Here is a 26,655-nt window from a genome sequence, read left to right on the forward strand (position 1 = left end):
TAAGCCAACCAATAAACTGAAGATGGGTACTAAGCTGGCTGGAGAACTAGCGATGGGCCCAAGTCTGGCTGGAGAGCTAAGAACAGGTAGAGGCTACCTGGAGAGCTTGGAATAGATACAGGCTGGCTGGGGAACTAGGAGTGTGTACCAGACTGGCTGGGGATCGGTGCAAGGCTGAATGGGGAGCCCCATGCCTTTTCTGCACAACCACCAGGGGACAGGGTGATATGTGTTGTGTCTGTTGGCCTTACTTTGCTGGCTGAATCTGATTCTGTTGGTGGTATTGTAGAGTCTTTACCTGTTTAGCAAGTTCCAAAATATAATGCTACTAAGTCCTGTGAGAGGTTGAATGTCGCAGACTTGCAGTGGTCGGCGCTGAGCTGGTGGTATTTTGCGCACCCATGGCCGGGTGATCTAAATCATGATGTCAATGCACAGGGCGGTCTCGTCCATGGCCATGCAATCAAGGACGCGTGCTGGGTCAGCACCTGAGCATGAGCCGATTAGGAAGAATGGGGCTTTCAGTGCGAGTGCAGTGGGCATGACTTCATGGTGCGGGGCCTGGGGCGATCGCCCCACTTGCCCCCCCCCCCTCCCAAGGCCGCCTCTGTGCTGTGGCACAAAGAGCTCTGACACTTCTTTGTGCCCCAATTATGTGTGGGGAAAGGGGTGTGTAACACATTTATACAGTGCCCGCAGCATGCAACTTATGGCCAAGTACTTTTTTGTTTTGCCCAAAATTTGGTACTACTCACAGCCGCTTTTTTGTTGCCCAAATATTCTGGTATCCTAGCAACACCCCTGTCAGAAGATAGCACTTATACTGGGCAAAATATTTGTTTGTAGCATAATTTTATACTATAGAAAACCAGTTTTTTTATAATTATGTAGAAGTACAGATTGTGTATTTGGGTGTATTGTGGTGAAGGGGTGACATAGACTTCTTTGCCTGGTCCACCATATAGGCCAGAAACAGCACTGGTGCTAACTAATGAATTTTCTCCATGGCTAACATGGATTGTGGCAGTATGAATATTTTATACATGTCCAATAAGCTTTTTTTTTATCTCATTTCCAACTTCTAATGCTTTCTTATTTCTTAAAAAAAAAATTAGAATTCAAAAAACTTGGAAGCCCTGAAGATGTCACAACAGAAAGTACTGCTGGAAACACAGCACTGCATACAGGTAAGTCTGTATAATTCATAGTTTATATGACCTGTCTATACTGACATATCGGGGCAGTCTCCTGGCACATGGCTCTGGTGTTGCGATGCCCAAAGGCAAAAGACCAGGAACGAACCACTTTTGTAGCATTTGAAGACTGGGCACAGATACAGAGGAGCCTTGGTTTGCAAGCCTAATTTGATCAAGAAACATGTTTGTTTGTAATCCAAAGCATTCTCACGGTATATCAAAGCAAATTTCTCCATAAGAATTCATGGAAACACAGTTATTATTATTTAGTATTTATATAGCGCCGACATCTTCCACATCGCTGTACAGAGTATATTGTCACTAACTGTCCCTCAGAGGAGCTCACAATCTAGTCCCTACCATAGTCATATGTCCATGTGTATGTATCACGTAGTGTATGTGTTGTAGTCTAGGGCCAATTTAGAGGGAAGCCAATTAACTTATCTGTATGTTTTTGGGATGTGGGAGGAAACCGGAGTGCCCAGAGGAAACCCACACAAACACAGGGAGAACATACAAACTCCTTGCAGATGTTGACCTGGCTGGGATTCGAACGGGGACCCAGCGCAGCAAGGCGAGAGCGCTAACCACTATGCCACCATGCTGCCCAGTTGATTTGGTTCACAATCCAAAAACAATTATAGTAAAATAGTATTAAAAAAATGTAAACAAGACTTTCACTATAACTAACAGAATCTTCGCTATCTTTTTGCTCACCCCAACCTTTTTTCTTTTTGCGTGTGTGGTAGCTCAGGCTTACCACTAGGGAGGTTAAAAACTTTTGCTTGTATTTCAAAGTGCTCTTAAACCAAGTTACTCTCAAAGGTTTCACTGTATAAGTAAATGATGTTCATTAATAAAATTGCAACCATACAAGTAAAACCGGTGACATACACACTAGAGATAGTGTGTGAGTCAGTGGAGCAGAACAGATGGTGTTGCAGGTTTTGTTACTGACATTGGATCGTAAGTGTCATGAATCATACGGAAGTCGATATGATTATCGATTCCGTATCGTTCTGCAAAGCAGAGCAGAATGTCAGTTCTGTTTTAAATGGTCAACAGATGTCTTTTTTTTTCCTCCACTCTGACTTAAAGAGAACCAGAGACGAAGCACCCTCATGTATTTTATTACATTTATCAGTGGGAACATGACAGTAAACACTTACCCTGCTTTTAGTTTTATTCTTCTCAGTCTAATCTATCTGTTATCAACTGTGATAAGAATCCACCGACTATTCAGTCGAGGTTTGACCTGGAATCATTATAGCTGAGTCACTCTTCTGTGGAGTCTTTTCAAGCCCAAGCCTGCCACCTCCTGGATCAGATTTCATACTCAGAGCTGTTGACATGGGAGGGGCTGCTGCTGCCGAGAAAGAAGCTCTGAAACAGACAGTGTATCTGTGTGCTCTGTGCAGCCTGTCATTATCTACTGTATGCAGTTTCATTTCTATGAGAGACACTTCCTACAGGCAGCCACACAGCATTCCAGAATAATAGTTGAAAGCAGACAGATGAAAGGCTGCAGCAGCCCTGCTTGTCTATAGAGGCTAGACAGCACATCCAGAACAACTTATAACCTGGAAGCAGAAGGAATATGAGCCGGCAGCCATATTGGATATTTCCTGGAGCAATAATGGATAAAAAAACACTCAAAAAGGCACACCAGAGTGGCGAAATTATCAGGTAGGCATTTATTCTTTACAAGCTATCAACTGATATGTTCATTTTGTGTGAATCGTTCATCTCTGGTTCCCTTTAAGAGCAGACCCATCACCCCTCCACTTCCTCCTAGCTATTCACAACTAGGTGCTACGACAAATGCTGGCCGTGGCCGTGGAGTAGCTTCAGCAGATAGCGATCAGTCCCTGTTGGTTCCCTCCCAAAAAAATTCCTTCCGAAATGATGCATCAGAACAATAGGGAGATCCCATTTATTAATAATTCAAGATGTGGTTATCGCAGACAAAAGACAAATATATTTCTCAGTTGCTTAACCACTTGAGGACTACAGTCTTTCTAACCCTTAAGGACCAGGCACTTTTTTTCCACTCAGACCACTGCAGCTTTCACGGTTTATTGCTCGCTCATACAACCTACCACCTAAATGAATTTTGGCTCCTTTTCTTGTCACTAATAAAGCTTTCTTTTGGTGCTATTTGATTGCTCCTGCGATTTTTACTTTTTATTATATTCATCAAAAAAGACATGAATTTTGGCAAAAAAATGATTTTTTTAACTTTCTGTGCTGACAATTTTCAAATAAAGTAAAATTTCTGTATACATGCAGCGCGAAAAATGTGGACAAACATGTTTTTGATAAAAAAAAACCCATTCAGTGTATATTTATTGGTTTGGGTAAAAGTTATAGCGTTTACAAACTATGGTGCAAAAAGTGAATTTTCCCATTTTCAAGCACCTCTGACTTTTCTGACCCCCTGTCATGTTTCATGAGGGGCTAGAATTCCAGGATAGTATAAATACCCCCCAAATGACCCCATTTTGGAAAGAAGACATCCCAAAGTATTCACTGAGAGGCATAGTGAGTTCATAGAAGATATTATTTTTTGTCACAAGTAAGCGGAAAATGACACTTTGTGACAAAAAAAAGAAAAAAAAAAAGAATCCATTTCTTCTAACTTGCGACAAAAAAAAATGAAATCTGCCACGGACTCACCATGCCCCTCTCTGAATACCTTGAAGTGTCTACTTTCCAAAATGGGGTCATTTGTGGGGTGTGTTTACTGTCCTCGCATTTTGGGGGGTGCTAATTTGTAAGCACCCCTGTAAAGCCTAAAAGTGCTCATTGGACTTTGGGCCCCTTAGCGCAGTTAGGCTGCAAAAAAGTGCCACACATGTGGTATTGCCGTACTCAAGAGAAGTAGTAGAATGTGTTTTGGGGTGTATTTTTACACATACCCATGCTGGGTGGGAGAAATCTCTCTGTAAATGACAATTTTTTCATTTTTTTTACACACAATTGTCCATTTACAGAGTTATTTCTCCCACCCAGCATGGGTATGTGTAAAAATACACCCCAAAACACATTGTACTACTTCTCCCGAGTACGGCGATACCACATGTGTGGCACTTTTTTGCACCCTAACTGCGCTAAAGGGCCCAAAGTCCAATGAGTACCTTTAGGATTTCACAAGTCATTTTGCGGAATTTGATTTCCAGACTACTCCTCACGGTTTAGGGCCCCTAAAATGCCAGGGCAGTATAGGAACCCCACAAATGACCCCATTTTAGAAAGAAGACACCCCAAGGTATTCCGTTAGGAGTATGGTGAGTTCATAGAAGATTTTATTTTTTGTCAAAAGTTAGCGGAAAATTGATTTTTATTGTTTTTTTCACAAAGTGTCATTTTCCACTAACTTGTGACAAAAAATAAAATCTTCTATGAACTCACCATACTCCTAACGGAATACCTTGAGGTGTCTTCTTTCTAAAATGGGGTCATTTGTGGGGTTCCTATACTGCCCTGGCATTTTAGGGGCCCTAAACCGTGAGGAGTAGTCTGGAAATCAAATTCCGCAAAATGACCTGTGAAATCCTAAAGGTACTCATTGGACTTTGGGCCCTTTAGCGCAGTTAGGGTGCAAAAAAGTGCCACACATGTGGTATTGCCGTACTCGGGAGAAGTAGTACAATGTGTTTTGGGGTGTATTTTTACACATACCCATGCTGGGTGGGAGAAATAACTCTGTAAATGGACAATTGTGTGTAAAAAAATCAAAAGATTGTCATTTACAGAGGTATTTCTCCCACCCAGCATGGGTATGTGTAAAAATACACCCCAAAACACATTGTACTACTTCTCCCGAGTATGGCAATACCACATGTGTGGCACTTTTTTGCACCCTAACTGCGCTAAAGGGCCCAAAGTCCAATGAGTACCTTTAGGATTTCACAGGTCATTTTGCGAAATTTGATTTCCAGACTACTCCTCACGGTTTAGGGCCCCTAAAATGCCAGTTCAGTATAGGAACCCCACAAATGACCCCATTTTAGAAAGAAGACACCCCAAGGTATTCCGTTTGGAGTATGGTGAGTTCATAGAAGATTTTATTTTTTGTCACAAGTTAGTGGAAAATGACACTTTGTGAAAAAAACAATAAAAATCAATTTTCCGCTAACTTTTGACAAAAAATAAAATCTTCTATGAACTCACCATACTCCTAACGGAATACCTTTGGGTGTCTTCTTTCTAGAATGGGGTCATTTGTGGGGTTACTATACTGCCCTGGCATTTTAGGGGCCCTAAACCGTGAGGAGTAGTCTTGAAACCAAATGTCGCAAAATGACCTGTGAAATCCTAAAGGTACTCATTGGACTTTGGGCCCCTTAGCGTACTTAGGGTGTAAAAAAGTGCCACACATGTGGTACCGCCGTACTCAGGAGAAGTAGTATAATGTGTTTTGGGGTGTATTTTTACACATACCCATGCTAAGTGGGAGAAATATCTCTGTAAATGACAATTGTTTGATTTGTTTTACACACAATTGACCATTTACATAGAAATTTCTCCCACCCAGCATGGGTATGTGTAAAAATACACCCAAAAACACATTATACTACTTTTCCTGAGTACGGCGGTACCACATGTGTGACACTTTTTTGCAGCCTAGGTGCGCTAAGGGGCCCAATGTCCTATTCACGGGTCATTTTGAGGCATTTGTTTTCTAGACTACTCCTCGCGGTTTAGGGCCCCTAAAATGCCAGGGCAGTATAGGAACCCCACAAGTGACCCCATTTTAGAAAGAAGACACCCCAAGGTATTCCGTTAGGTGTATGGCGAGTTCATAGAAGATTTTATTTTTTGTCACAAGTTAGCGGAAAATGACACTTTGTGAAAAAAAACCAATAAAAAATCAATTTCCGCTAACTTTTGACAAAAAATAAAATCTTCTATGAACTCGTCATACACCTAACAGAATACCTTGGGGTGTCTTTTTTTCTAAAATGGGGTCACTTGTGGGGTTCCTATACCGCCCTGGCATTTTACGGGCCCAAAACCGTGAGTAGTCTGGAAACCAAATGTCTCAAAATGACTGTTCAGGGGTATAAGCATCTGCAAATTTTGATGACAGGTGGTCTATGAGGGGGCGAATTTTGTGGAACCGGTCATAAGCAGGGTGGCCTTTTAGATGACAGGTTGTATTGGGCCTGATCTGATGGATAGGAGTGCTAGGGGGGTGACAGGAGGTGATTGATGGGTGTCTCAGGGGGTGGTTAGAGGGGAAAATAGATGCAATCAATGCACTGGGGAGGTGATCGGAAGGGGGTCTGAGGGGGATCTGAGGGTTTGGCCGAGTGATCAGGAGCCCACACGGGGCAAATTAGGGCCTGATCTGATGGGTAGGTGTGCTAGGGGGTGACAGGAGGTGATTGATGGGTGTCTCAAGGTGTGATTAGAGGGGGGAATAGATGCAAGCAATGCACTGGCGAGGTGATCAGGGCTGGGGTCTGAGGGCATTCTGAGGGTGTGGGCGGGTGATTGAGTGCCCTAGGGGCAGATAGGGGTCTAATCTGATAGGTAGCAGTGACAGGGGGTGATTGATGGGTAATTAGTGGGTGTTTAGGGTAGAGAACAGATGTGAACACTGCACTTGGGAGGTGATCGGACGTCGGATCTGCGGGCGATCTATTGGTGTGGGTGGGTGTTCAGTTTGCCCGCAAGGGGCAGGTTAGGGTCTGATTGATGGGTGGCAGTGACAGGGGGTGATTGATGGGTGGCAGTGACAGGGGGTGATTGATGGGTGATTGACAGGTGATTGACAGGTGATCAGTGGGTTATTACAGGGAAGGACAGATGTAAATAATGCCCTGGCGAATTGATAAGGGGGGGTCTGAGGGCAATCTGAGCGTGTAGGCGGGTGATTGGGTGCCCGCAAGGGGCAGATTAGGGTCTGATCTGATGGGTAACAGTGACAGGTGGTGATAGGGGGTGATTGATGGGTGATTGATGGGTAATTAGTGAGTGTTTAGAGGAGAGAATAGATGGAAACACTGCGCTTGGGTGGTGATCTGATGTCGGATCTGCGGGCGATCTATTGGTGTGGGTGGGTGATCAGTTTGCCCGCAAGGGGCAGGTTAGGGGCTGATTGTTGGGTGGCAGTGACAGGGGGTGATTGATGGGTGATAGGTGATTGGCAGGTGATTGACAGGTGATCAGTGGGTTATTACATGGAAGGACAGATGTAATTAATGCACTGGTGAATTGATAAGGGGGGGGGGGTCTGAGGGCAATCTGAGCGTGTGGGCGGGTGATTGGGTGCCCGCAAGGGGCAGCTTAGGGTCTGATCTGATAGGTAACAGTGACAGGTGGTGATAGGGGGTGATTGATGGGTGATTGATGGGTAATTAGTGGGTGTTTAGAGAAGATAACAGATGTAAACAATACATTTGGGAGGTAATCTGACGGCGGGTTTGCGGGCGATCTAATGGTGTGGGTGGGAGATCAGATTGCCCGCAAGGGGCAGGTTAGGGGCTGATTGATGGGTGGCAGTGACAGGGGGTGATTGATGGGTGATAGGTGATTGGCAGGTGATTGACAGGTGATCAGTGGGTTATTACAGGGAAGAACAGATGTAATTAATGCACTGGCGAATTGATAAGGGGGGGTCAGAGGGCAATCTGAGCGTGTTGGCGGGTGATTGGGTGCCCGCAAGGGGCAGATTAGGGTCTGATCTGATAGGTAAAAGTGACAGGTGGTGATAGGGGGTGATTGATGGGTGATTGATGGGTAATTAGTGGGTGTTTAGAGGAGAGAATAGATGTAAACAATGGATTTGGGAGGTGATCTGATGTCGGATCTGCGGGCGATCTATTGGTGTGGGTGGGTGATCAGTTTGCCCGCAAGGGGCAGGTTAGGGGCTGATTGTTGGGTGGCAGTGACAGGGGGTGATTGATGGGTGATAGGTGATTGGCAGGTGATTGACAGGTGATCAGTGGGTTATTACATGGAAGGACAGATGTAATTAATGCACTGGTGAATTGATAAGGGGGGGGGGGGGGTCTGAGGGCAATCTGAGCGTGTGGGCGGGTGATTGGGTGCTCGCAAGGGGCAGCTTAGGGTCTGATCTGATAGGTAACAGTGACAGGTGGTGATAGGGGGTGATTGATGGGTGATTGATGGGTAATTAGTGGGTGTTTAGAGAAGATAACAGATGTAAACAATACATTTGGGAGGTAATCTGGCGGCGGGTTTGCGGGCGATCTAATGGTGTGGGTGGGAGATCAGATTGCCCGCAAGGGGCAGGTTAGGGGCTGATTGATGGGTGGCAGTGACAGGGGGTGATTGATGGGTGATAGGTGATTGGCAGGTGATTGACAGGTGATCAGTGGGTTATTACAGGGAAGAACAGATGTAATTAATGCACTGGCGAATTGATAAGGGGGGGTCAGAGGGCAATCTGAGCGTGTTGGCGGGTGATTGGGTGCCCGCAAGGGGCAGATTAGGGTCTCATCTGATAGGTAAAAGTGACAGGTGGTGATAGGGGGTGATTGATGGGTGATTGATGGGTAATTAGTGGGTGTTTAGAGGAGAGAATAGATGTAAACAATGGATTTGGGAGGTGATCTGATGTCGGATCTGCGGGCGATCTATTGGTGTGGGTGGGTGATCAGATTGCCCGCAAGGGGCAGGTTAGGGGCTGATTGTTGGATGGCAGTGACAGGGGGTGATTGATGGGTGATTGATGGGTGATTGACGGGTGATTGACAGGTTATCAGGGAAGATAGATGCATACAGTACACAGGGGGGGGGGTCTGGGGGGGGGGGTCTGGGGAGAATCTGAGGGGTGGGGGGGTGATCAGGAGGGGGCAGGGGGCAGGGGGGGATATAAAAAAAAAAATAGCGTTGACAGATAGTGACAGGGAGTGATTGATGGGTTATTAGGGGGTGATTGGGTGCAAACAGGGGTCTGGGGGGTGGGCAGGGGGGGGTCTGAGGGGTGCTGTGGGCGATCAGTGGGCGGGGGGGGGCAGATCAGTGTGTTTGGGTGCAGACTAGGGTGGCTGCAGCCTGCCCTGGTGGTCCCTCGGACACTGGGACCACCGGGGCAGGAGGCAGCCTGTATAATACACTTTGTATACATTACAAAGTGTATTATACACTTTGTATGCGGCGATCGCGGGGTTAACATCCCGCCGGCGCTTCCGTACGGCCGGCGGGATGTTACGGCGGGTGGGCGGAGCCAGTTGCCGGGGGAAGCGCGCGTCATCAATGACGCGATCGCTCCCCCGGCATGCCTAAAGGACGCGCCGCCTGAAGGCGTATTGCGGTCCTTTAGGCGTCCACTTTGCCGCCGCCCATGGGCTGTGGGCGGTCGGCAAGTGGTTAATATCAGCCTAATAGCTCATCCAATTTATAGCAGTTTAGCTGCTAGAGAAACAGAGCTATTTATCATTAGCTGAGCGCACGTTACCTTACTGCTATTTAGTGTCATTTGATCAAGCATCGGCCGCAGGTTATGAATCTGCCTTCGGATTTGCCAATCCGGACAGAAATGGTGCAGGTTATTGGTAAATTGTGCCAGTCTATGCTTGTACAAAAACCCTGCCTATCATGCTCCGCAGGAGGTAAAAAATGCCCATCTTTTACTAAAGCCAGCCCCAAAACTCAGATCCTATAAAAGTACAGGCAGTAACAACCCCTCCAAGCTCACCAAATTCCACCGAGTCTTGATGCATGCGTTCCAAGGAGGACCGAACGCATGTTTTGTTTCAAGGACCTTTTGATATCAATGTCTGCATTTGACCTGGACTTTATTTGCTTCTATTCCACACAGACTGCATTCAGTTAAGTAAACTTTTCAACGTTATCCCCTTTTATTTTAAGCTTTGTGTTTATATGTTAATTAGTGTATATTAATGTGTGTAATGCATTTTTGTTATTAAAGAGTTTAAAAATAGTTTTAACGGTTATGACCTGTTCCTGCACATACACAATTGCACTTACCCCTCCGAAAGCGTTACCTTGTGTTCTATAGTATCTTGTATCTCCAACCCATATGTTTAAAATCGGGCACAGATAGACAGAACTGGCGCCGATCCCTGCATACTGCTAAGGGTTAAGTTACAGTGTTCTCAGTGTGTTAAAATAGTTACAGTCGGTCGTGCGCTGACTCACACGTGGTGGCAAGCATTTGAATTGTATGTGTGTGGTGAATCCTTTGGAGTCAGGACGCTCCTCTCGGCTAGTCGGTTCATAGATTGCAAATCCACATATGGGCATCTATGCGCAAAGCGACAGCGAGGCCGAGTTTCTGACTCTGAGCGATTGACCCAATCAAGGATCGGCCCTTGCGGTTCTTGACAATCGGTAGGCAGCTTATTGGGATTTGTGTATATTCAGAACATCAACGGCAACGTTATTTGATTAACGTGTCAGAAAAACAGATCAAAATCTGTGGTCGATAACCGGTGCATTAACATTTATATAGATTAAACGTAGAGCACAGAGTCCCCCCCCAAATCGTGCACAAGTGATCCTGAGGATCGTGCACTTGTGATCCTGCTCTTACCAGCTGGCTCCCTGCTGTGTCCATTGCCCCCCATCCCCTGCAACATGGTGTGCAGAGTGCGCTACTGTTAGCGGTGCAATGATTGGGAATTCTTCCTGTGGGGCAATCGCTGTGTCTCATATTTATGACGCCATCTAGAGGAGTCTTGAGACACAGATGTATCATCTTTGGGGCACATCTGGATATGGGGAGGGGGGCTGACTTGTACTTGGGGCACATCTGGTTACTGAGGAGGGTGCTGGACTGCGGAGGATGCTTATACTTTTTCCTGGTTTCTCAGGGGAAAATGGGTACCTCGGCTTATACGCGGGTTGGCTTATATGCGAGCATATACAGTGTATGTGTATGTATTTGTGTATGTTTATATAGGTGCCGACATCATTCAAAACTAGAGATGGGCCGAACGGTTCGCCGGCGAACAGTTCCAGGTGAACTTTGGGGGTTCGCGTTCGCCTGCACCAGGCGAACTTTTGCGGAAGTTCGATTCGCCCCATAATGCACTATGAGGGTCAACTTTGACTCTCTGCATCACAGTCAGCAGGCACATTGTAGCCATTCAGGCTACACTAAGCCCTGGAGCCCCACCCCCCCTTATATAAGGCAGGCTCCGGCGGCCATTAGCCTCACTCGTGTGCCTGCTAGAGACAGACTAGGGACAGCTGCTGCAGACTTGTTCTTCTAGGGACAGATTAGTTAGGTTCTAGGCTGCTTAGCTTGCTCCTGGCTGATTATTATTGCTTTTATAGCAACACTCAACAGCTCTTTTCAGAGCTTATCCTGTACGTTTTTTTTTCTGTGTGTCAAACTGACACTTTTGTTGCATGCACAGCCTTGCTAATTCATAGTGTGTGTGCCACTGCCAGCAGCCCAGCACATTCAGTGACTACCTGTGTGTGTGACAGGGATCTGCACATTGTACTACCCAGTACTGCATATACCCAGTACCTTTACTTACTTAACCCACTTACTTAACCCACCTCATCACTGCATATACCTATGTGGCTGGCATAGGTTCCTTGGGCGAGCGTCTTGGACGATGGGTGGACGGGTGCCTTCAACCACTGGTGTGCCGTCTCCCAGGGTTCCTAAGAGGCACTACTCATTTGTTGTTAAGTTTGGAATCCTTACAATGGGAGTCGTCCTTTATTTGGGTCACAATGGATGTGGCCTCTTTATATTCCTCCATTCCTCATAGGTTAGCTCTTGAAGCTGTAGATTTTCACATTAGAAAATATGGGTCATTTTCGCCGACAGTCTGTGACTTTCTCCTTCTAGCGGTAGATCATCTACTTAGCCGAAATTATTTCATGTTTGATGGGGTGTTCTATCTCCAAAGGTGTGGAGCTTCGATGGGAGCCAAGTTTTCCCTATCCCTAGCCAATCTGTACATGGGATGGTGGGAGGAGCTCCACATCTTTGGAGAGCGTAACCCCTTCTCTAGTTCTATGTTTTGGTATGCTAGATATATAGATGATCTGCTGCTGGTTTGGAGAGGTCCAGAGACAGATCTTCCCAGACTTTTGACATACTGCAATGACAACAATTTGAATCTGTCCTTCACGATGTTGCACAGTGCCACAGAAATTAACTATTTGGATCTTTCTTTGTATGGCCATGCAGCATCGGGGAGGATACAGACCAGAACGTATAGAAAAGAATGTGCAGGCAACTCGTTGCTTTTAGCTACGAGCTGCCACCCCAAACATACTCTGAAGTCCATTCCATATGGAGAATAGAGTTGGGCCGAACGGTTCGCCTGCGAACGGTTCCACGTGAACTTCGGTGGTTCGCGTTCGCGTCCCGCAGGCGAACCTTTGCGGAAGTTCGGTTCGCCCCATAATGCACATGGAGGGTCAACTTTGACCCTCTACATCACAGTCAGCAGGCCCAGTGTAGCCAATTAGGCTACACTAGCCCCTGGAGCCCCACCCCCCCTTATATAAGGCAGGCAGCGGCGGCCATTACGGTCACTCGTGTGCTGCCTGCGTTAGTGAGAGTAGGGCGAGCTGCTGCAGACTGTCTCTCAGGGAAAGATTAGTTAGGCTTAACTTGTTCCTGTCTGGCTGCATACCTGTTCTGTGAACCCACCACTGCATACCTGTGCTGTGAACCCACCACTGCATACCTGTGCTGTGAACCCACCACTGCATACCTGTGCTGTGAACCCACCACTGCATACCTGTGCTGTGAACCCACCACTGCATACCTGTGCTGTGAACCCACCACTGCATACCTGTTCAGTGAACCCACCACTGCATACCTGTGCTGTGAACCCACCACTGCATACCTGTTCAGTGAACCTGCCACTGCATACCTGTTCTGTTCAGTGGACCCGCCACTGTATACCTGTTCATTGAACCCACCACTGCATACCTGTGCTGTGAACCCACCACTGCATACCTGTTCTGTGAACCCACCACTGCATACCTGTTCAGTGAACCTGCCACTGCATACCTGTTCTGTTCAGTGGACCCGCCACTGTATACCTGTTCATTGAACCCACCACTGCATACCTGTGCTGTGAACCCACCACTGCATACCTGTGCTGTGAACCCACCACTGCATACCTGTTCTGTGAACCCACCACTGCATACCTGTTCTGTGAACCCACCACTGCATACCTGTTCAGTGAACCTGCCACTGCATACCTGTTCTGTTCAGTGGACCCGCCACTGTATACATGTTCATTGAACCCACCACTGCATACCTGTGCTGTGAACCCACCACTGCATACCTGTTCTGTGAACCCACCACTGCATACCTGTTCAGTGAACCCGCCACTGCATACCTGTTCTGTTCAGTGGACCCGCCACTGTATACCTGTTCAGTGAACCCGCCACTGTATACCTGTTCTGTTTAGTGAACCCGCCACTGCATACCTGTTCTGTTAAGTGGACCCGCCACTGTATACCTGTTCAGTGAACCCGCCACTGCATACCTGTTGTGTTCAGTGAACCTGCCACTGCATACCTGTTCTGTGAACCCGCCACTGTATACCTGTTCTGTTCAGTGAACCCACCGCATCAGTGCGCATACCTGTGCAGTTAAGTGAACCCACCTACCTACGTGAGTGCACGCAGTGTGATATACCACTCCGTGCATACCCGATATGGACAAAACAGGTAGAGGAAGAGGTAGTGCCAGAGCCAGAGGAAGGCCACCCGGCAGGTCTGCGCGAGGTTCGTGTAAATGTAATTTCGTGTGGACCTGGCCCACAGTACAGTGCTCGGAAGAAGGCACGTCCCATCACCTCCCAAGATTGTCAGGACGTGGTTGAGTATTTAGCGACACAGAACACCTCATCTTGCTCAGCCACCAGTGCTACTACTAGCACCACTTCCGCTGCATTTGACACTTCGCAAGAATTATTTAGTGGTGAAATCACTGATGCACAGCCATTGTTGTTACAGCCAGATGAATTTTCACCAGCTCATATGTCTGAATTACGCGGCAACACTATGGATGTAACGTGTCAGGAGGATGAAGGACCTACTGATGGTGCAAGTTTGGATTTGTCTGAGGCAAGCGAAGCTGGGCAGGATGACTACGATGATGACGGTAATAGGGATCCTCTGTATGTTCCCAATAGAGGAGATGAAGAGGGGGACAGTTCAGAGGGGGAGTCAGAGAGTAGTAGGAGGAGAGAAGTTGCTGAAAGAAGCTGGGGCAGCTCTTCGTCAGAAACAGCTGGTGGCAGAGTCCGGCACCATGTATCGCCACCTATGTACAGCCAGCCAACTTGCCCTTCAGCATCAGCTGCTGAGGTCCCCATAGTGCCCACATCCCAGGGTGGCTCAGCGGTGTGGAAATTTTTTAATGTGTGTGCCTCAGATCGGACCAAAGCCATCTGTTCGCTCTGCCAACAAAAATTGAGCCGTGGAAAGGCCAACACTTACGTAGGGACAAGTGCCTTACGAAGGCACCTGGAGAAAAGGCACAAACAGCAATGGGATGGCCACCTGAGCAAAAGCAGCAGCAGCACACAAAAGCAAAGCCACCCTCCTTCTCCTCTTCCTCCTCCATCAGGTGCATTATCTGCTTCTGCCGCTTTCTCCCTTCCACCTTCACAGGCATCCTCCTCCACTCCGCCTCTGCCCTTGAGCGGTTCCTGCTCCTCTGCCCACAGCAGCAGTCAGGTGTCCGTGAAGGAAATGTTTGAGCGGAAGAAGCCAATTTCGGCCAGTCACCCCCTTGCCCGGCGTCTGACAGCTGGCGTGGCGGAACTGTTAGCTCGGCAGCTGTTACCATACCGGCTGGTGGACTCTGAGGCCTTCCGTAAATTTGTGGCCATCGGAACACCGCAGTGGAAGATGCCAGGCCGCACTTATTTTTCGAGAAAGGCCATACCCCAACTGCACCGTGAAGTTGAGAGGCAAGTGGTGTCATCTCTTGCGAAGAGCGTTGGGTCAAGGGTACACCTGACCACGGATGCCTGGTCTGCCAAGCACGGGCAGGGCCGCTACATTACCTACACAGCCCATTGGGTGAACCTGGTGGTGAACGATGGCAAGCAGGGCGCAGCGGACCAAATTGTGACACCTCCACGGCTTGCAGGCAGGCCTCCTGCCACCTCCTCTCCTCCTGCTACATGCTCTTCGCTGTCCTCCTCCTCCTTGGCTGAGTGGCAGTTCTCCTCTCCAGCTACACAGCCCCAGCTCCGCAGGGCCTATGCTGCATGCCAGGTAAGACGGTGTCACGCCATCTTAGACATGTCTTGTCTCAAAGCGGAGAGTCACACTGGAGCAGCTCTCCTGGCTGCTCTTAAGAAACAGGTGGATGAGTGGCTGACCCCGCACCACCTGGAGATAGGCAACGTGGTGTGCGACAACGGCAGTAATCTGCTTGCCGCTTTGCATATGGGGAAGCTGACACACATACCCTGCATGGCACATGTCATGAATCTAGTGGTTCAAAGATTTGTGGCAAAGTACCCTGGCTTAGCGAATGTCCTGAAGCAGGCCAGGAAGTTCTGTGGGCATTTGAGGCGGTCTTACACAGCCATGGCACGCTTTGCGAAAATTCAGCGCAAAAACAACATGCCGGTGAGACGCCTCATTTGCGATAGCCCGACTCGCTGGAACTCGACCCTGCTCATGTTCTCCCGCCTGCTAGAACAGAAGAAAGCCGTGACCCACTACCTCTACAACTACAGTAGAATGAAACAGTCTGGGAAGATGGGGATGTTCTGGCCCGACAACTGGACACTGATGGAAAATGCATGCAGGCTCATGCGGCCGTTTGAGGAGGTGACCAACCTGGTGAGCCGCAGTGAGGGCACCATCAGTGACTTAATTCCCTACGCTTACTTCTTGGAGCGTGCTGTGCGTAGAGTGGCGGATGAAGCTGTGAATGAGCGTGACCAGGAACCGTTACGGCAGGAACAGGCATGGGACCAATTTTCATCAGACCCAGCTGTTTCCTCAACACCTGCGGCAGCACAGAGGGGGAAGGAGGAGGAAGAAGAGAAGTCGTGTGCAGAAGAAGAGTCAGACTCAGAGGATGATGAGCAAGGTGTTTCTTTGGGGGAGGAGGAGGAGGAGGAGGAGGAGGAGGAGGAGGGGACAGCGGCAGGAGAACAACCGCAGCAGGCGTCGCAAGGGGCTTGTGCTGCTCAACCTTCCCGTGGTATTGTTCGCGGCTGGGGGGAGGAGGTTGACTTACCTGACGTCACTGAGGAAGAGCAAGAGGAGATGGAGGGTACTGGATCCGACTTTGTGCAGATGTCGTCTTTTATGCTGTCCTGCCTGTTGAGGGACCCCCGTATAAAAAACCTCAAGGGGAATGAGCTGTACTGGGTGGCCACACTACTAGACCCTCGGTACAGGCACAAAGTGGCGGACCTGTTACCAACTCACCGGAAGGTGGAAAGGATGCAGCACATGCAGAACCAGCTGTCAACTATGCTTTACAATGCCTTTAAGGGTGATGTGACGGCACAACGCCAGCAAGGTACCACTGCCACTAATCCTCCTCCCGTGTCCACGCAGTCAAAGACAGGACGCTCCAGCGATCTCATGGTGATGTCGGACATGCGGACGTTCTTTAGTCCAACGCCTCGCCGTAGCCCTTCCGGATCCACCCTCCACCAACGCCTGGAACGGCAGGTAGCCGACTACCTGGCCTTAAGTGTGGATGTAGACACTGCTGTGAACAGCGATGAGGAACCCTTGAACTACTGGGTGCGCAGGCTTGACCTGTGGCCAGAGCTGTCCCAATTTGCCATCCAACTTCTCTCCTGCCCTGCCGCAAGCGTCCTGTCAGAAAGGACCTTCAGCGCAGCTGGAGGCATTGTCACAGAGAAGAGAAGTCGCCTAAGTCACAAAAGTGTTAAGTACCTCACCTTTATCAAAATGAATGAGGCATGGATCCCGGAGGGCTGCTGCCCGCCCCAAGACTAAGTCAGTCCCCACACTCACAGCATCTCTGCCTGCACGCCGTTTGACTGGCTGCCTGGCCTGCCCCAAGAAGACTAAGTCGCTCCCAGTCCCTCCACACAGCATGTCTGCCTGCAGGCCGCTTGACTACCTTCTCCGCCACCACCAACAGGGTCCGGGACTCCAGGCGGATTGCTGAATTTTTTAGGCCGCTGCTAGCAGCGGCCGCTGTAATAATTTTTCTGGTGCGTGAACATGACTGCCTAATTTTTCTGGCTGCACTGCGGGCAGCTGCAACAACAAAAGAAAAGGCATGTACATGCGCCCATTCCCCTTCGTGATCATTACCTTGCCGTGGTGAAGGGGCTTGCGTATCACAATGAAGCAATGACCGGCGCCTAGATGAGTGTCTCGGGGGGCACACCCACGATAATAAGGTCGTTGCCTCATTGTGGTCAGACCAAATTTGATCAGCTGGACAGTCACTGTTCTGTCATTCAGCTACATCAGCCAGGCGACCATATGGGCTGTAAAGCCACCAAAACCTGCACTCTCGCCATGGTGCGCACCAGTCCAGCACGGCCGTCACTACACAAACAGCTGTTTGCGGTGCGTTACACGGTGAGTTTGGTGTGTCAGTGTGAAGCAGTACCTTAATTACACTACCTGATTGATGTATACACATGCAAGATGTTTGAAAGCACTTTAGGCCTGTCATTTAGCATTCAATGTGATTTCTGCCCTTAAAACGCTGCTTTGCGTCAAATCCAGATTTTTCCCCGGGACTTTTGGCATGTATCCCACTCCGCCATGCCCCCCTCCAGGTGTTAGACCCCTTGAAACATCTTTTCCATCACTTTTGTGGCCAGCATAATTTTTTTTTTTTTTCAAAGTTCGCATCCCCATTGAAGTCTATTGCGGTTCGCGAACTTTAACGCGAACCGAACCTTCCGCGGAAGTTCACGAACCAGGTTCGCGAACCTAAAATCGGAGGTTCAGCCCAACTCTAATGGAGAAATGATCAGAGCGGCCAGGAACTGCTCTGATCCATCCAAACTACAGACAGAACTTAATTTGGTACAATCTAGACTTCTTTGTCGTGGATATCGGAAAGATCTCATTACAGCAGGAAAAAAAACGAATATTACAAAAAAACAGAACAACCTTACTTGCTCCAAGGGCAGAAAGTAGGGACCGTCAATCCAATAGAGGCATCAATTTTGTTACCTCCTACAGTCTGGAGTATTATCAAATTGTTGGTATCATCAAAAAATACCTGCCTAAACTGTACAGGGTTCTAGCTGGGGGCTGTGGTTTCTCTTCACGCTAGGCCCCAACTTTGGGCACCAGCTTGTCCCCCAGTTTGTTCCCGAGTGAGGACAAGCCCAAACCGACTTGGTTAACACACAAAGGTTCATATAGGTGCGGCTACGGCACCTGCCGTTATTGTCGAGTTCATAACCAAACGCGTGAATTGCCTCCCTCTCCAGACACAGCAACTATGATATCAAACAGTATATTAACTGCCAGACCCAAAATGTTGTCTATTTGGTTGCTTGCATGGAATGTGGGATTCAATACGTGGGGTGTACCACCCGTCCCCTCCGTCAGAGGATTGCAGAGCACTATAATGGCGCTGGAAGGTGTCTTAGGAACGCTGCCTATATCAGTCATGCTTCTAGTGTTTCCAAGCATTTTTTCTATGCTCATTCAGGTAATATGTCTGGGTTTAAATTTCAGGGCATAGAAAGACTAACATATCCACCTAGAGGAGGGGATTTATATAATAGACTATTAAAACGAGAAGCATATTGGATATGGAAATTAGGGACTCGTGCCCCCTCGGGGCTCAATTCGAGATTGGACCTCAATACCTTTTATGATAAGTAGTCTGTATCCCAGCGTGTTTTTCCTTCTTGTGTTCCTTTCCCCTCTCCTCCACCTTCCCATGTTTAGCTCCACAGGTATATGCTGGTTATCTGATTCAAAAGGTTTCTTGAAAACTTATGCTGTCTGTTTCCGCATTAACAATGATCTATGGGTAGTCTGCTAACTGATGCTATGTTTTTTTCTGTGTTTTTAAACTAATCAATTATTTAGTGATTCTATGTATCTGTATTGGTTTATACCATTTTTAAAACACTATGTATGTATCTTTAAGGCCAATGTGCACACCCCCCTTGGGTGTGGCCTTACACTATTTAATCTGTGTAACACATTGTCACGGACGATTGCGGGGACGCAGGCGCGTCCTGGACGCCCGTGAAGAAAAGAACGATCGCACTCGATTCCTGCATCAAGTGCGCTTCAGATCAATAGAACCAAGATTTGATGTGTAGTATCCCCCTGCCTTGGAACAGCTGGGGGATCTGTCTTAGCTGAGTGAAAGCCTGGGGGGAGGTGTTAATTAGCTTGGACATATTCCCTGTGGAAGGCACAATTGCCCTTTTGGTTCTGGGAACCAGGTGACACTTAGCTGATCTCATGGAGATGTTAATTAACCAAAGGATGCCTAGGTGCAGCCAAGCAGGCTACGAATCCACGGGAGGTCTTGACACTTTGCTCCCTAGTAAAGATCAAAGGAAAGTCAGCTGTTAGCAGCTAGAACACAACCTCAGTCTCATGGCATAATCCATAACTTCCCAGATCTGTCATATTTCTGGGGTTCCTGAGATGGCAGCTTCGCCAAACGTGGGGGAAGTGTAGCATGGGCCCCGGTGCTGGTTCTGAGGAAGTTTCAGAACATTCTGAGGTAAGGACTGCCAGTTAGGCAGTTTGGAAATGCCCTGATGATACCACAGAGGTCCCACCCCTCATGTCTGGTATCAGGGCGCTGGGTAAATCGAGACAGACCTGAAAATGTTAATAAATCTGCCCTGACCTGTACGGTTCTGTGAGTTAGAGCCCACATATGGGTAGATATGATTTCTAGCCCCCAGGATAAGGGGAGGGCTCATCTCATCTTCTAAGGGGGTGTATGGCTCCCCGCCCTCACTCCCTCCTACTGAAGCAGGGGCATAAGAATGGCTGAGGACCCAAACTCAGAGTCCTCCACACTGAACCATCTTGCACTCATCAGATGCCAGCTTGAGGATATGCTGGCATCCACCTGGTCTGAACTCTGAACTCTGGACTTTGAAACCAAGAACTTTATGATTCTTCCCACAATAAGGACATCTTTCCAGGAACTAAGTATTTTTCTCCCTTCTTTTATTTTTCATACTGGCTATTACTGTTTTAATAATTGTTGATTTTAATAATTGTCTGTATATATTAATTATTTATATTGCTGTGAATAAAAGACTTCCTCCAAGTCATTCACTGTTTCGCTACCCTGCTTATCAGCACACACAGAAATGATCCCGGGTCTCTGAAGATACGCTACTGTTTGTTTGTTGTTGGCTAGACAGAATATCGTGTGTTTAACCGTTTTATTTGCAGGTTTAGTCAGTCAGTTAGTGGGCCCCACGGTCCCATGATAACCGCGGTGGTGGCAGTTTACTCTGAACCAGTGGGTGAAGTGGTAATCACCCGTGTCTCACAGGCTTCCTTCTGAGTTGTCTGCGGCTAATTCTTAACGGTTCCTGCGCATTGACTGCGACCAGAGTTCGCACGATCTGTGCGCTGGCACCGTTTAGAAGGCTAAGTGCGGTCAGCCATTAGGGCTCTTGTGACACACATGCTCTTGTAAGCTATGATTAAGGAGCCGTTCTATGCTCCGATACGCGTGAGCTTTTTTATACAACACTGATGTTGGATCAAGAATAAAAGATTTTGCATTTTTCACCCTACTTCTGGTGTAGCAGGATTCCTTTTTTGATATACATGGACTGCATATACCTAGCTTTGTGTTGAGTGAACCCACCTCCCTGCATCTAAGTACCTGTTGTGTTGAGTGAACCTACCTCACTGCATCTAAGTACCTTTACTGTTCAGTGAACCCACCTCACTGCATCTAACTACCTGTTGTGTTGAGTGAACCCACCTCACTGCATCTAACTACCTTTACTGTTCAGTGAACCCACCTCACTGCATCTAACTACCTGTTGTGTTGAGTGAACCCACCTCACTGCATCTAACTACCTGTTGTGTTGAGTGAACCCACCTCACTGCATCTAACTACCTGTTGTGTTGAGTAAACCCACTTCACTGCATATAACTACCTTTACTGTTGAGTGAACCCACCTCACTGCATCTAACTACCTGTTGTGTTGAGTGAACCCACCTCACTGCATATGGGTCATATGGGCCTCACTGCATATGACCATATGGGCTTGAAAACCGCCACGGCCTACACTCTCGCCACGGTGCGCACCAGTCCAGCACGGCTGTCACTACGCAAACAGATGTTTGCGGTGCGTTACACAGTGAGTTTGGTGTGTCAGTGTGAAGCAGTACTCTAATTACACTCCCTGATTGATGTATACACATGCAAGATGTTTTAAAGCACTTTAGGCCTGCAATTTAGCATTCAATGTGATTTCTGCCCTTAAAACGCTGCTTTGCGTCAAATCCAGATTTTTCCCCGGGACTTTAGGCATCTATCCCACTCCGCCATGTCCCCCTCCAGGTGTTAGACCCCTTGAAACATCTTTTCCATCACTTTTGTGGCCAGCATAATTTTTTCTATTTTTCAAAGTTCGCATCCCCATTGAAGTCTATTGAATCGGAGGTTCGGCCCATCTCTATTCAAAATGCCTTGACCGATCTCAGAAAGGCTTGGCATATAGATCCCTTACTACCTGGGGGTCTCAGCACCCCCCCTGCATGCATCAAAAAAGGGAGCGTGGAAAAAAGGGCGCGGGATATAGCCTAAATTATAAGTTGTAATGTAAAATAATATTTTTCGATTATAGCTTAGAAACGAAAATCTAGTGCTAAATAGGTAAAATAAACGGAAATGAAACGGCAAAATACCATCTTTAACAAAGAAAAGGGCATCAGAAATGAAATGTCAATTAGCATCTATAACAAAAAACGATATTTACAGTTGTATTAACCTATTTTGAATTCTGGATGTAGAAACTACGTCCAGGAACCATGCGCGCTACCGTGCGCTCCCGCGGCCGATCGCGCGCGTGCACGCGCACTCCCGGCCACGGATTCGGTAGCCACGGAATCAATGTATCGGGCTATGGTGCCCGATCACTGATTCCTCTCCCCCGCTGAAAAAGCGACAGCTTCTCTCGAAAGCTGTGCTTTTTCTGGCCGTTGCCTCCCCCCCTGCGTCACTCTAAGCGTGCGTTACGCTTAGAGTGACGTCATGTAAACAAACTCATGGCCGCCATCTTGTGGCCAAAAAGTAAAACTACAACTAAAAGTAAAAAAAATTAAAAACAACACACAATTACATTATAAAACTATAGTTTACATCCCACCCTCCCAAAAATACCCAAATAAAATGTTTAATATAAAAAAAAAAACATTACAATAATAAAAAAACATGTAAATATTTACCTAAGGGTCTAAACTTTTTAAATATCAATGTAAAGATTAAATATTTCTATTTTTTTTTATTTTAAACTTGTAAGTAGTGATCGATGCAAAACGGAAAAAATGCACCTTTATTTCCAAATAAAATATTGTCGCCATACATTGTGATAGGGACATAATTTTAACGGTGTAATAACCGGGACATATGGGCAAATACAATACGTGAGTTTTAATTATGGAGGCATGTATTATTTTAAAACTATAATGGCTGAAAACTGAGAAATAATGATTTTTTTCAGTTTTTTTCTTATTCTTCCTGTTAAAATGCTCTTAGCAAAATGTACCCCCCAAAGAAAGCCTAATTAGTGGCAGAAAAAACAAGATATAGATCAGTTCATTGTGATAAGTAGTGATAAATTTATAGGCTAATGAATGGGAGGTGAACATTTCTCAAGTGAAAACGACGGAACGCGAATGGGTTAAGCATAGTAATACAATGGTAGATTTTGTAGGTATTTTACTGCAATTATACCTAGCTGTAGGCTCACACAGATCTCTACCTATCCCTAACCCCAAGCACCCCCTCCCCCCACCAATGCCCCCCCCCCCCCGTGTAAGTATACATCATTTAATAAGTTGTATATTTTACAAATATTGTACTAGTGGTGCTTAACCCTAAGACCCCCCCCTGGTGGTGTCTGACCCTAACCACCCACCTGGTGGTGGCTAAACCTAACCATCCCCCTGGTGGTGCCTAAAGGTCCGTACACACGCCGGACTGGAGGCAATGATCACCTCCCGCTGGGTGGGCGTTCTAGTGACAGTCCGGTGTGTGTACAGTCTGTCTGCAGACTGATACGGTTTCTGAGCGATCCGCCCTGCGTGTGCTGTCTTTGTGTAGCTGGTCCGTGCTTTTTGCTACTGCGCATGTGCACAGCACCGACCCAGCCTCACAGAGACAGGAGGACGGGGCCAGGGAGCCGAACGTGCCTGTGAGCAGGCGGCACTGCGCGCGCGCGCAGTAACATGCGGAGGGCGGTGGCAAGAAACAGACCCTAGAGCCCGTTTTTAAACGGGCTTGGGTCTACTAGTATATATATATATATATATATATATATATATATATATATTAGAATGTGTAGCCTTACAATCACGTACGCATACAAAATCTTAAAATAACAACAATTGCAACAGGATCTGGATAGGATGGCTATATGGGCACATAAATGGCAGATGAAATTCAATGTTGAAAAATGTAAAGTCATGCATTTTGGTCGTACCAATGGTCTAGCACCATACAAAATAAATGGGAGACAGTTGGGGACATAAAACTTGGAGAAGGACTTAGGAGTACTCATCGACAACAAGTTAAATAATCGTACTCAATGCCAAGCCGCTGCAGCTAAAGCTAACAAAATTTTGGGATGCATTAAAAGGGAAATAAAAACTCGAGATGCGAGCATAATATTGCCCTTGTTTAACTCTCTAGTAAGGCCACATCTGGAATATGGAATTCAGTTCTGGGCACCACATTACAAAAAAGATATTGCAGTTTTAGAGCAGGTGCAGAGACGAGCAACAAAATTGATACGTGGGATGGAAGGTCTCAGTTACCAAGAAAGGTTAGATAACCTGGGTTTATTTAGTCTAGAGAAAAGACGCCTTAGAGGAGATCTAATTAACATGTATAAATACATCAGAGGGCAATATAATAGCTTGGCGGATGAGCTTTTTGTCCCTAGGCCTTCTCAAAGGACTAGAGGACATGATCTGCGCATGGAGGAAAAACGTTTTAGCCATTTATTTAGGAAAGGGTTCTTTACAGTAAGAGTGATTAAGATGTGGAATGCATTGCCACAGGAAGTCGTTATGGCAAACTCTATACCTGCATTTAAAGGGGGCTTAGATGCTTTCCTTGAGTTGAATGACATCCATGGCTACAATTACTAGGTAAGGCAGAATGATGTTGATCCAGGGATTTTATCTGATTGCCATCCGGAGTCGGGAAGGAATTTTTCCCTTTTGGGGCTAATTGGACCATGCCTTGTAAGGGTTTTTTCGCCTTCCTCTGGATCAACAGGGATATGTGAGGGAGCAGACTGGAGTTGTACTTTGTACTGGTTGAACTCGATGGACGTATGTCTTTTTTCAACCAAAATAACTATGTAACTATGTAACTATGTAACTATGTAACAGTAATATTAAAAGCGATATATTAGTAAGATAATAAATCTGAAAACTATAATCAACGCATTATAAGTGTAAAAACAAGGTTAATACTAAAAGCAATGTATTTCTAATACAATAAGGTTGAAAACGATATTTAAGCATTATACGTTTGAAAACAAATTTTAAAATGATAAAATAAGTGTAAACAAAAATGTACTTGTTACAGTCCTGAAAGCGAAATTTAAAAAACGAAAAAATAAATAAAACACAAAGTCAAAATGAATTTGTAAACTATATTTGTAATAAACCTTATTCTGTAAATGAAAACTTTTGTTAACACGATCCCTGCAATCGCTATTTCTCGGGTGCCCAAATTTCCTGTCAGGCACCCAATAGCCGATATTTTGCATTGCAGTCTATGGCGGCGCCCTTTTTGTCCATTAGCCATATGCGCCTTTTTTTCCTGCTTCCACCCCCCCCTTCCCTGCACACCTGGGCATAACCACAAGTACAGACGTGGGTCTTCAGCTTATATATACAGTATATACTGTATACATATGCATAATAATATGCAGTACTATCCAATGCCTGACTCTTGACATTTGCCTGCTTGTCCTCCTCTCCCCGAATCTAGACCTGTTTCTCCTTCTCACCTTGAACTTTTGGTATCAATCTTTGGCCAGTCCCTGACTTTGCTCTGTTTTCTGAATTATAATATTATAATACCACACAGTGGCGTAGCTAAGGAGCTGTGGGCCCCGATGCAAGTTTTACATTGGGCCCCCCAAGCACTCTATACATAACAATTGATAAGGCTCACCAAAAGCTGCCAATGGCAACTACAGAGTCAGAGGTGCAAGAAGGGGATGGGGAACAGCTTGTTAATGATCACTGCTATTCAAAGTATTTATAGAAGTGATTATTTTGAGAACAGGACCAATAGAGAGCTAAAACTGTAGTTGAGGGTGGGCCCTTCGGGGCCCCTCTGGCCCAAGGGCCCCGATGCGGTCGCTACCTCTGCAACCCCTATTGCTACGCCCCTGATACCACATCAGCAATGCTGGTTTACAGTGTGAAACCAGCCTCAGGAGCCTATTGAGGCCTCACTCACTACTCTCTGGTCCCTCGTTGCTGAGCACGGCCACCAGAAGATCAGCAACAGTGCATTGGCGCTAAACACATCGGGGCTGTGCAGCTCCTCTTCCTGGATCAAGTGCTAGCAAGGCCTGCCACCCACGCATGTGCAGAAGCACGGAGCCCACAGCTCCGTGCAACTGGGAGGGCTCAGTCGGCTATTGCGCGCACTTGATCCAGGAAGAAGAGCTGCACTGTGATTAGCGACAATACATTGTCGCTGATCTTCCAGGGGCCACACTCTGCAACAGGGGACCACAGAGTAGCGTGGAATCCTGAGGCTTCCCTCTCTTAAGGTAAATATCTGGTTTTGTACCTGAGCTTCCACTCGGGTACACTTTAAGCACACATTTTGTATGTATGCATGTATTTGTGTATATGGGGTTTTTAGTGGGGGAGGGGTGACACAGACTTCCTTGCATGGGCGCCAAATAAGGAAGCAAGAAATTTGGGCGCATGAGATAATTGACGTTTTGCAAACGGTGCCCGGAGATTATTAATGTTTTCTAACGGCGCTTGTGATGATTTAAGTTTACAAAATGCGCCCGTGACGAATAATGTTTACAAAAATACTAAACATATTTATCCTATTTAACTAAAACATTATTTAAAATTTTATCCCTTACTGTTTGTAAAACATTATTATTCACAAAATAAAGCGATCAGTACATAACGTAAATTGTAATATATTTTTTACAGTCACTATTTGTAAAACATTATTCTCCACACAATAAAGCGACCACTAAGGGGGGTCTTAGGGTTAGGCACCACCAGGGGGGTCTTAGGGTTAGGCACCACCAGGGGGGGCTTAGATTTAGGC

The 26,655-nt window shown here is 46.7% G+C and overlaps 1 protein-coding gene across 1 annotated transcript in view; it reads left to right on the forward strand.

The window, feature by feature from the left end:
* LOC137564372 (hepatitis A virus cellular receptor 1 homolog) overlaps positions 1-26,655 on the forward strand; it is a 254,170-nt gene that overhangs the window by 214,109 nt on the left and 13,406 nt on the right. The window contains exon 5 of the mRNA XM_068278157.1: positions 1,116-1,187. Within this exon, the coding sequence (XP_068134258.1) occupies positions 1,116-1,187 (72 nt within the window). The remainder of the gene's footprint in view (positions 1-1,115; positions 1,188-26,655) is intronic.

Source organism: Hyperolius riggenbachi, chromosome 3, assembly GCF_040937935.1.
Source record: "Hyperolius riggenbachi isolate aHypRig1 chromosome 3, aHypRig1.pri, whole genome shotgun sequence".
Taxonomy (NCBI): Eukaryota; Metazoa; Chordata; class Amphibia; order Anura; family Hyperoliidae; genus Hyperolius; species Hyperolius riggenbachi.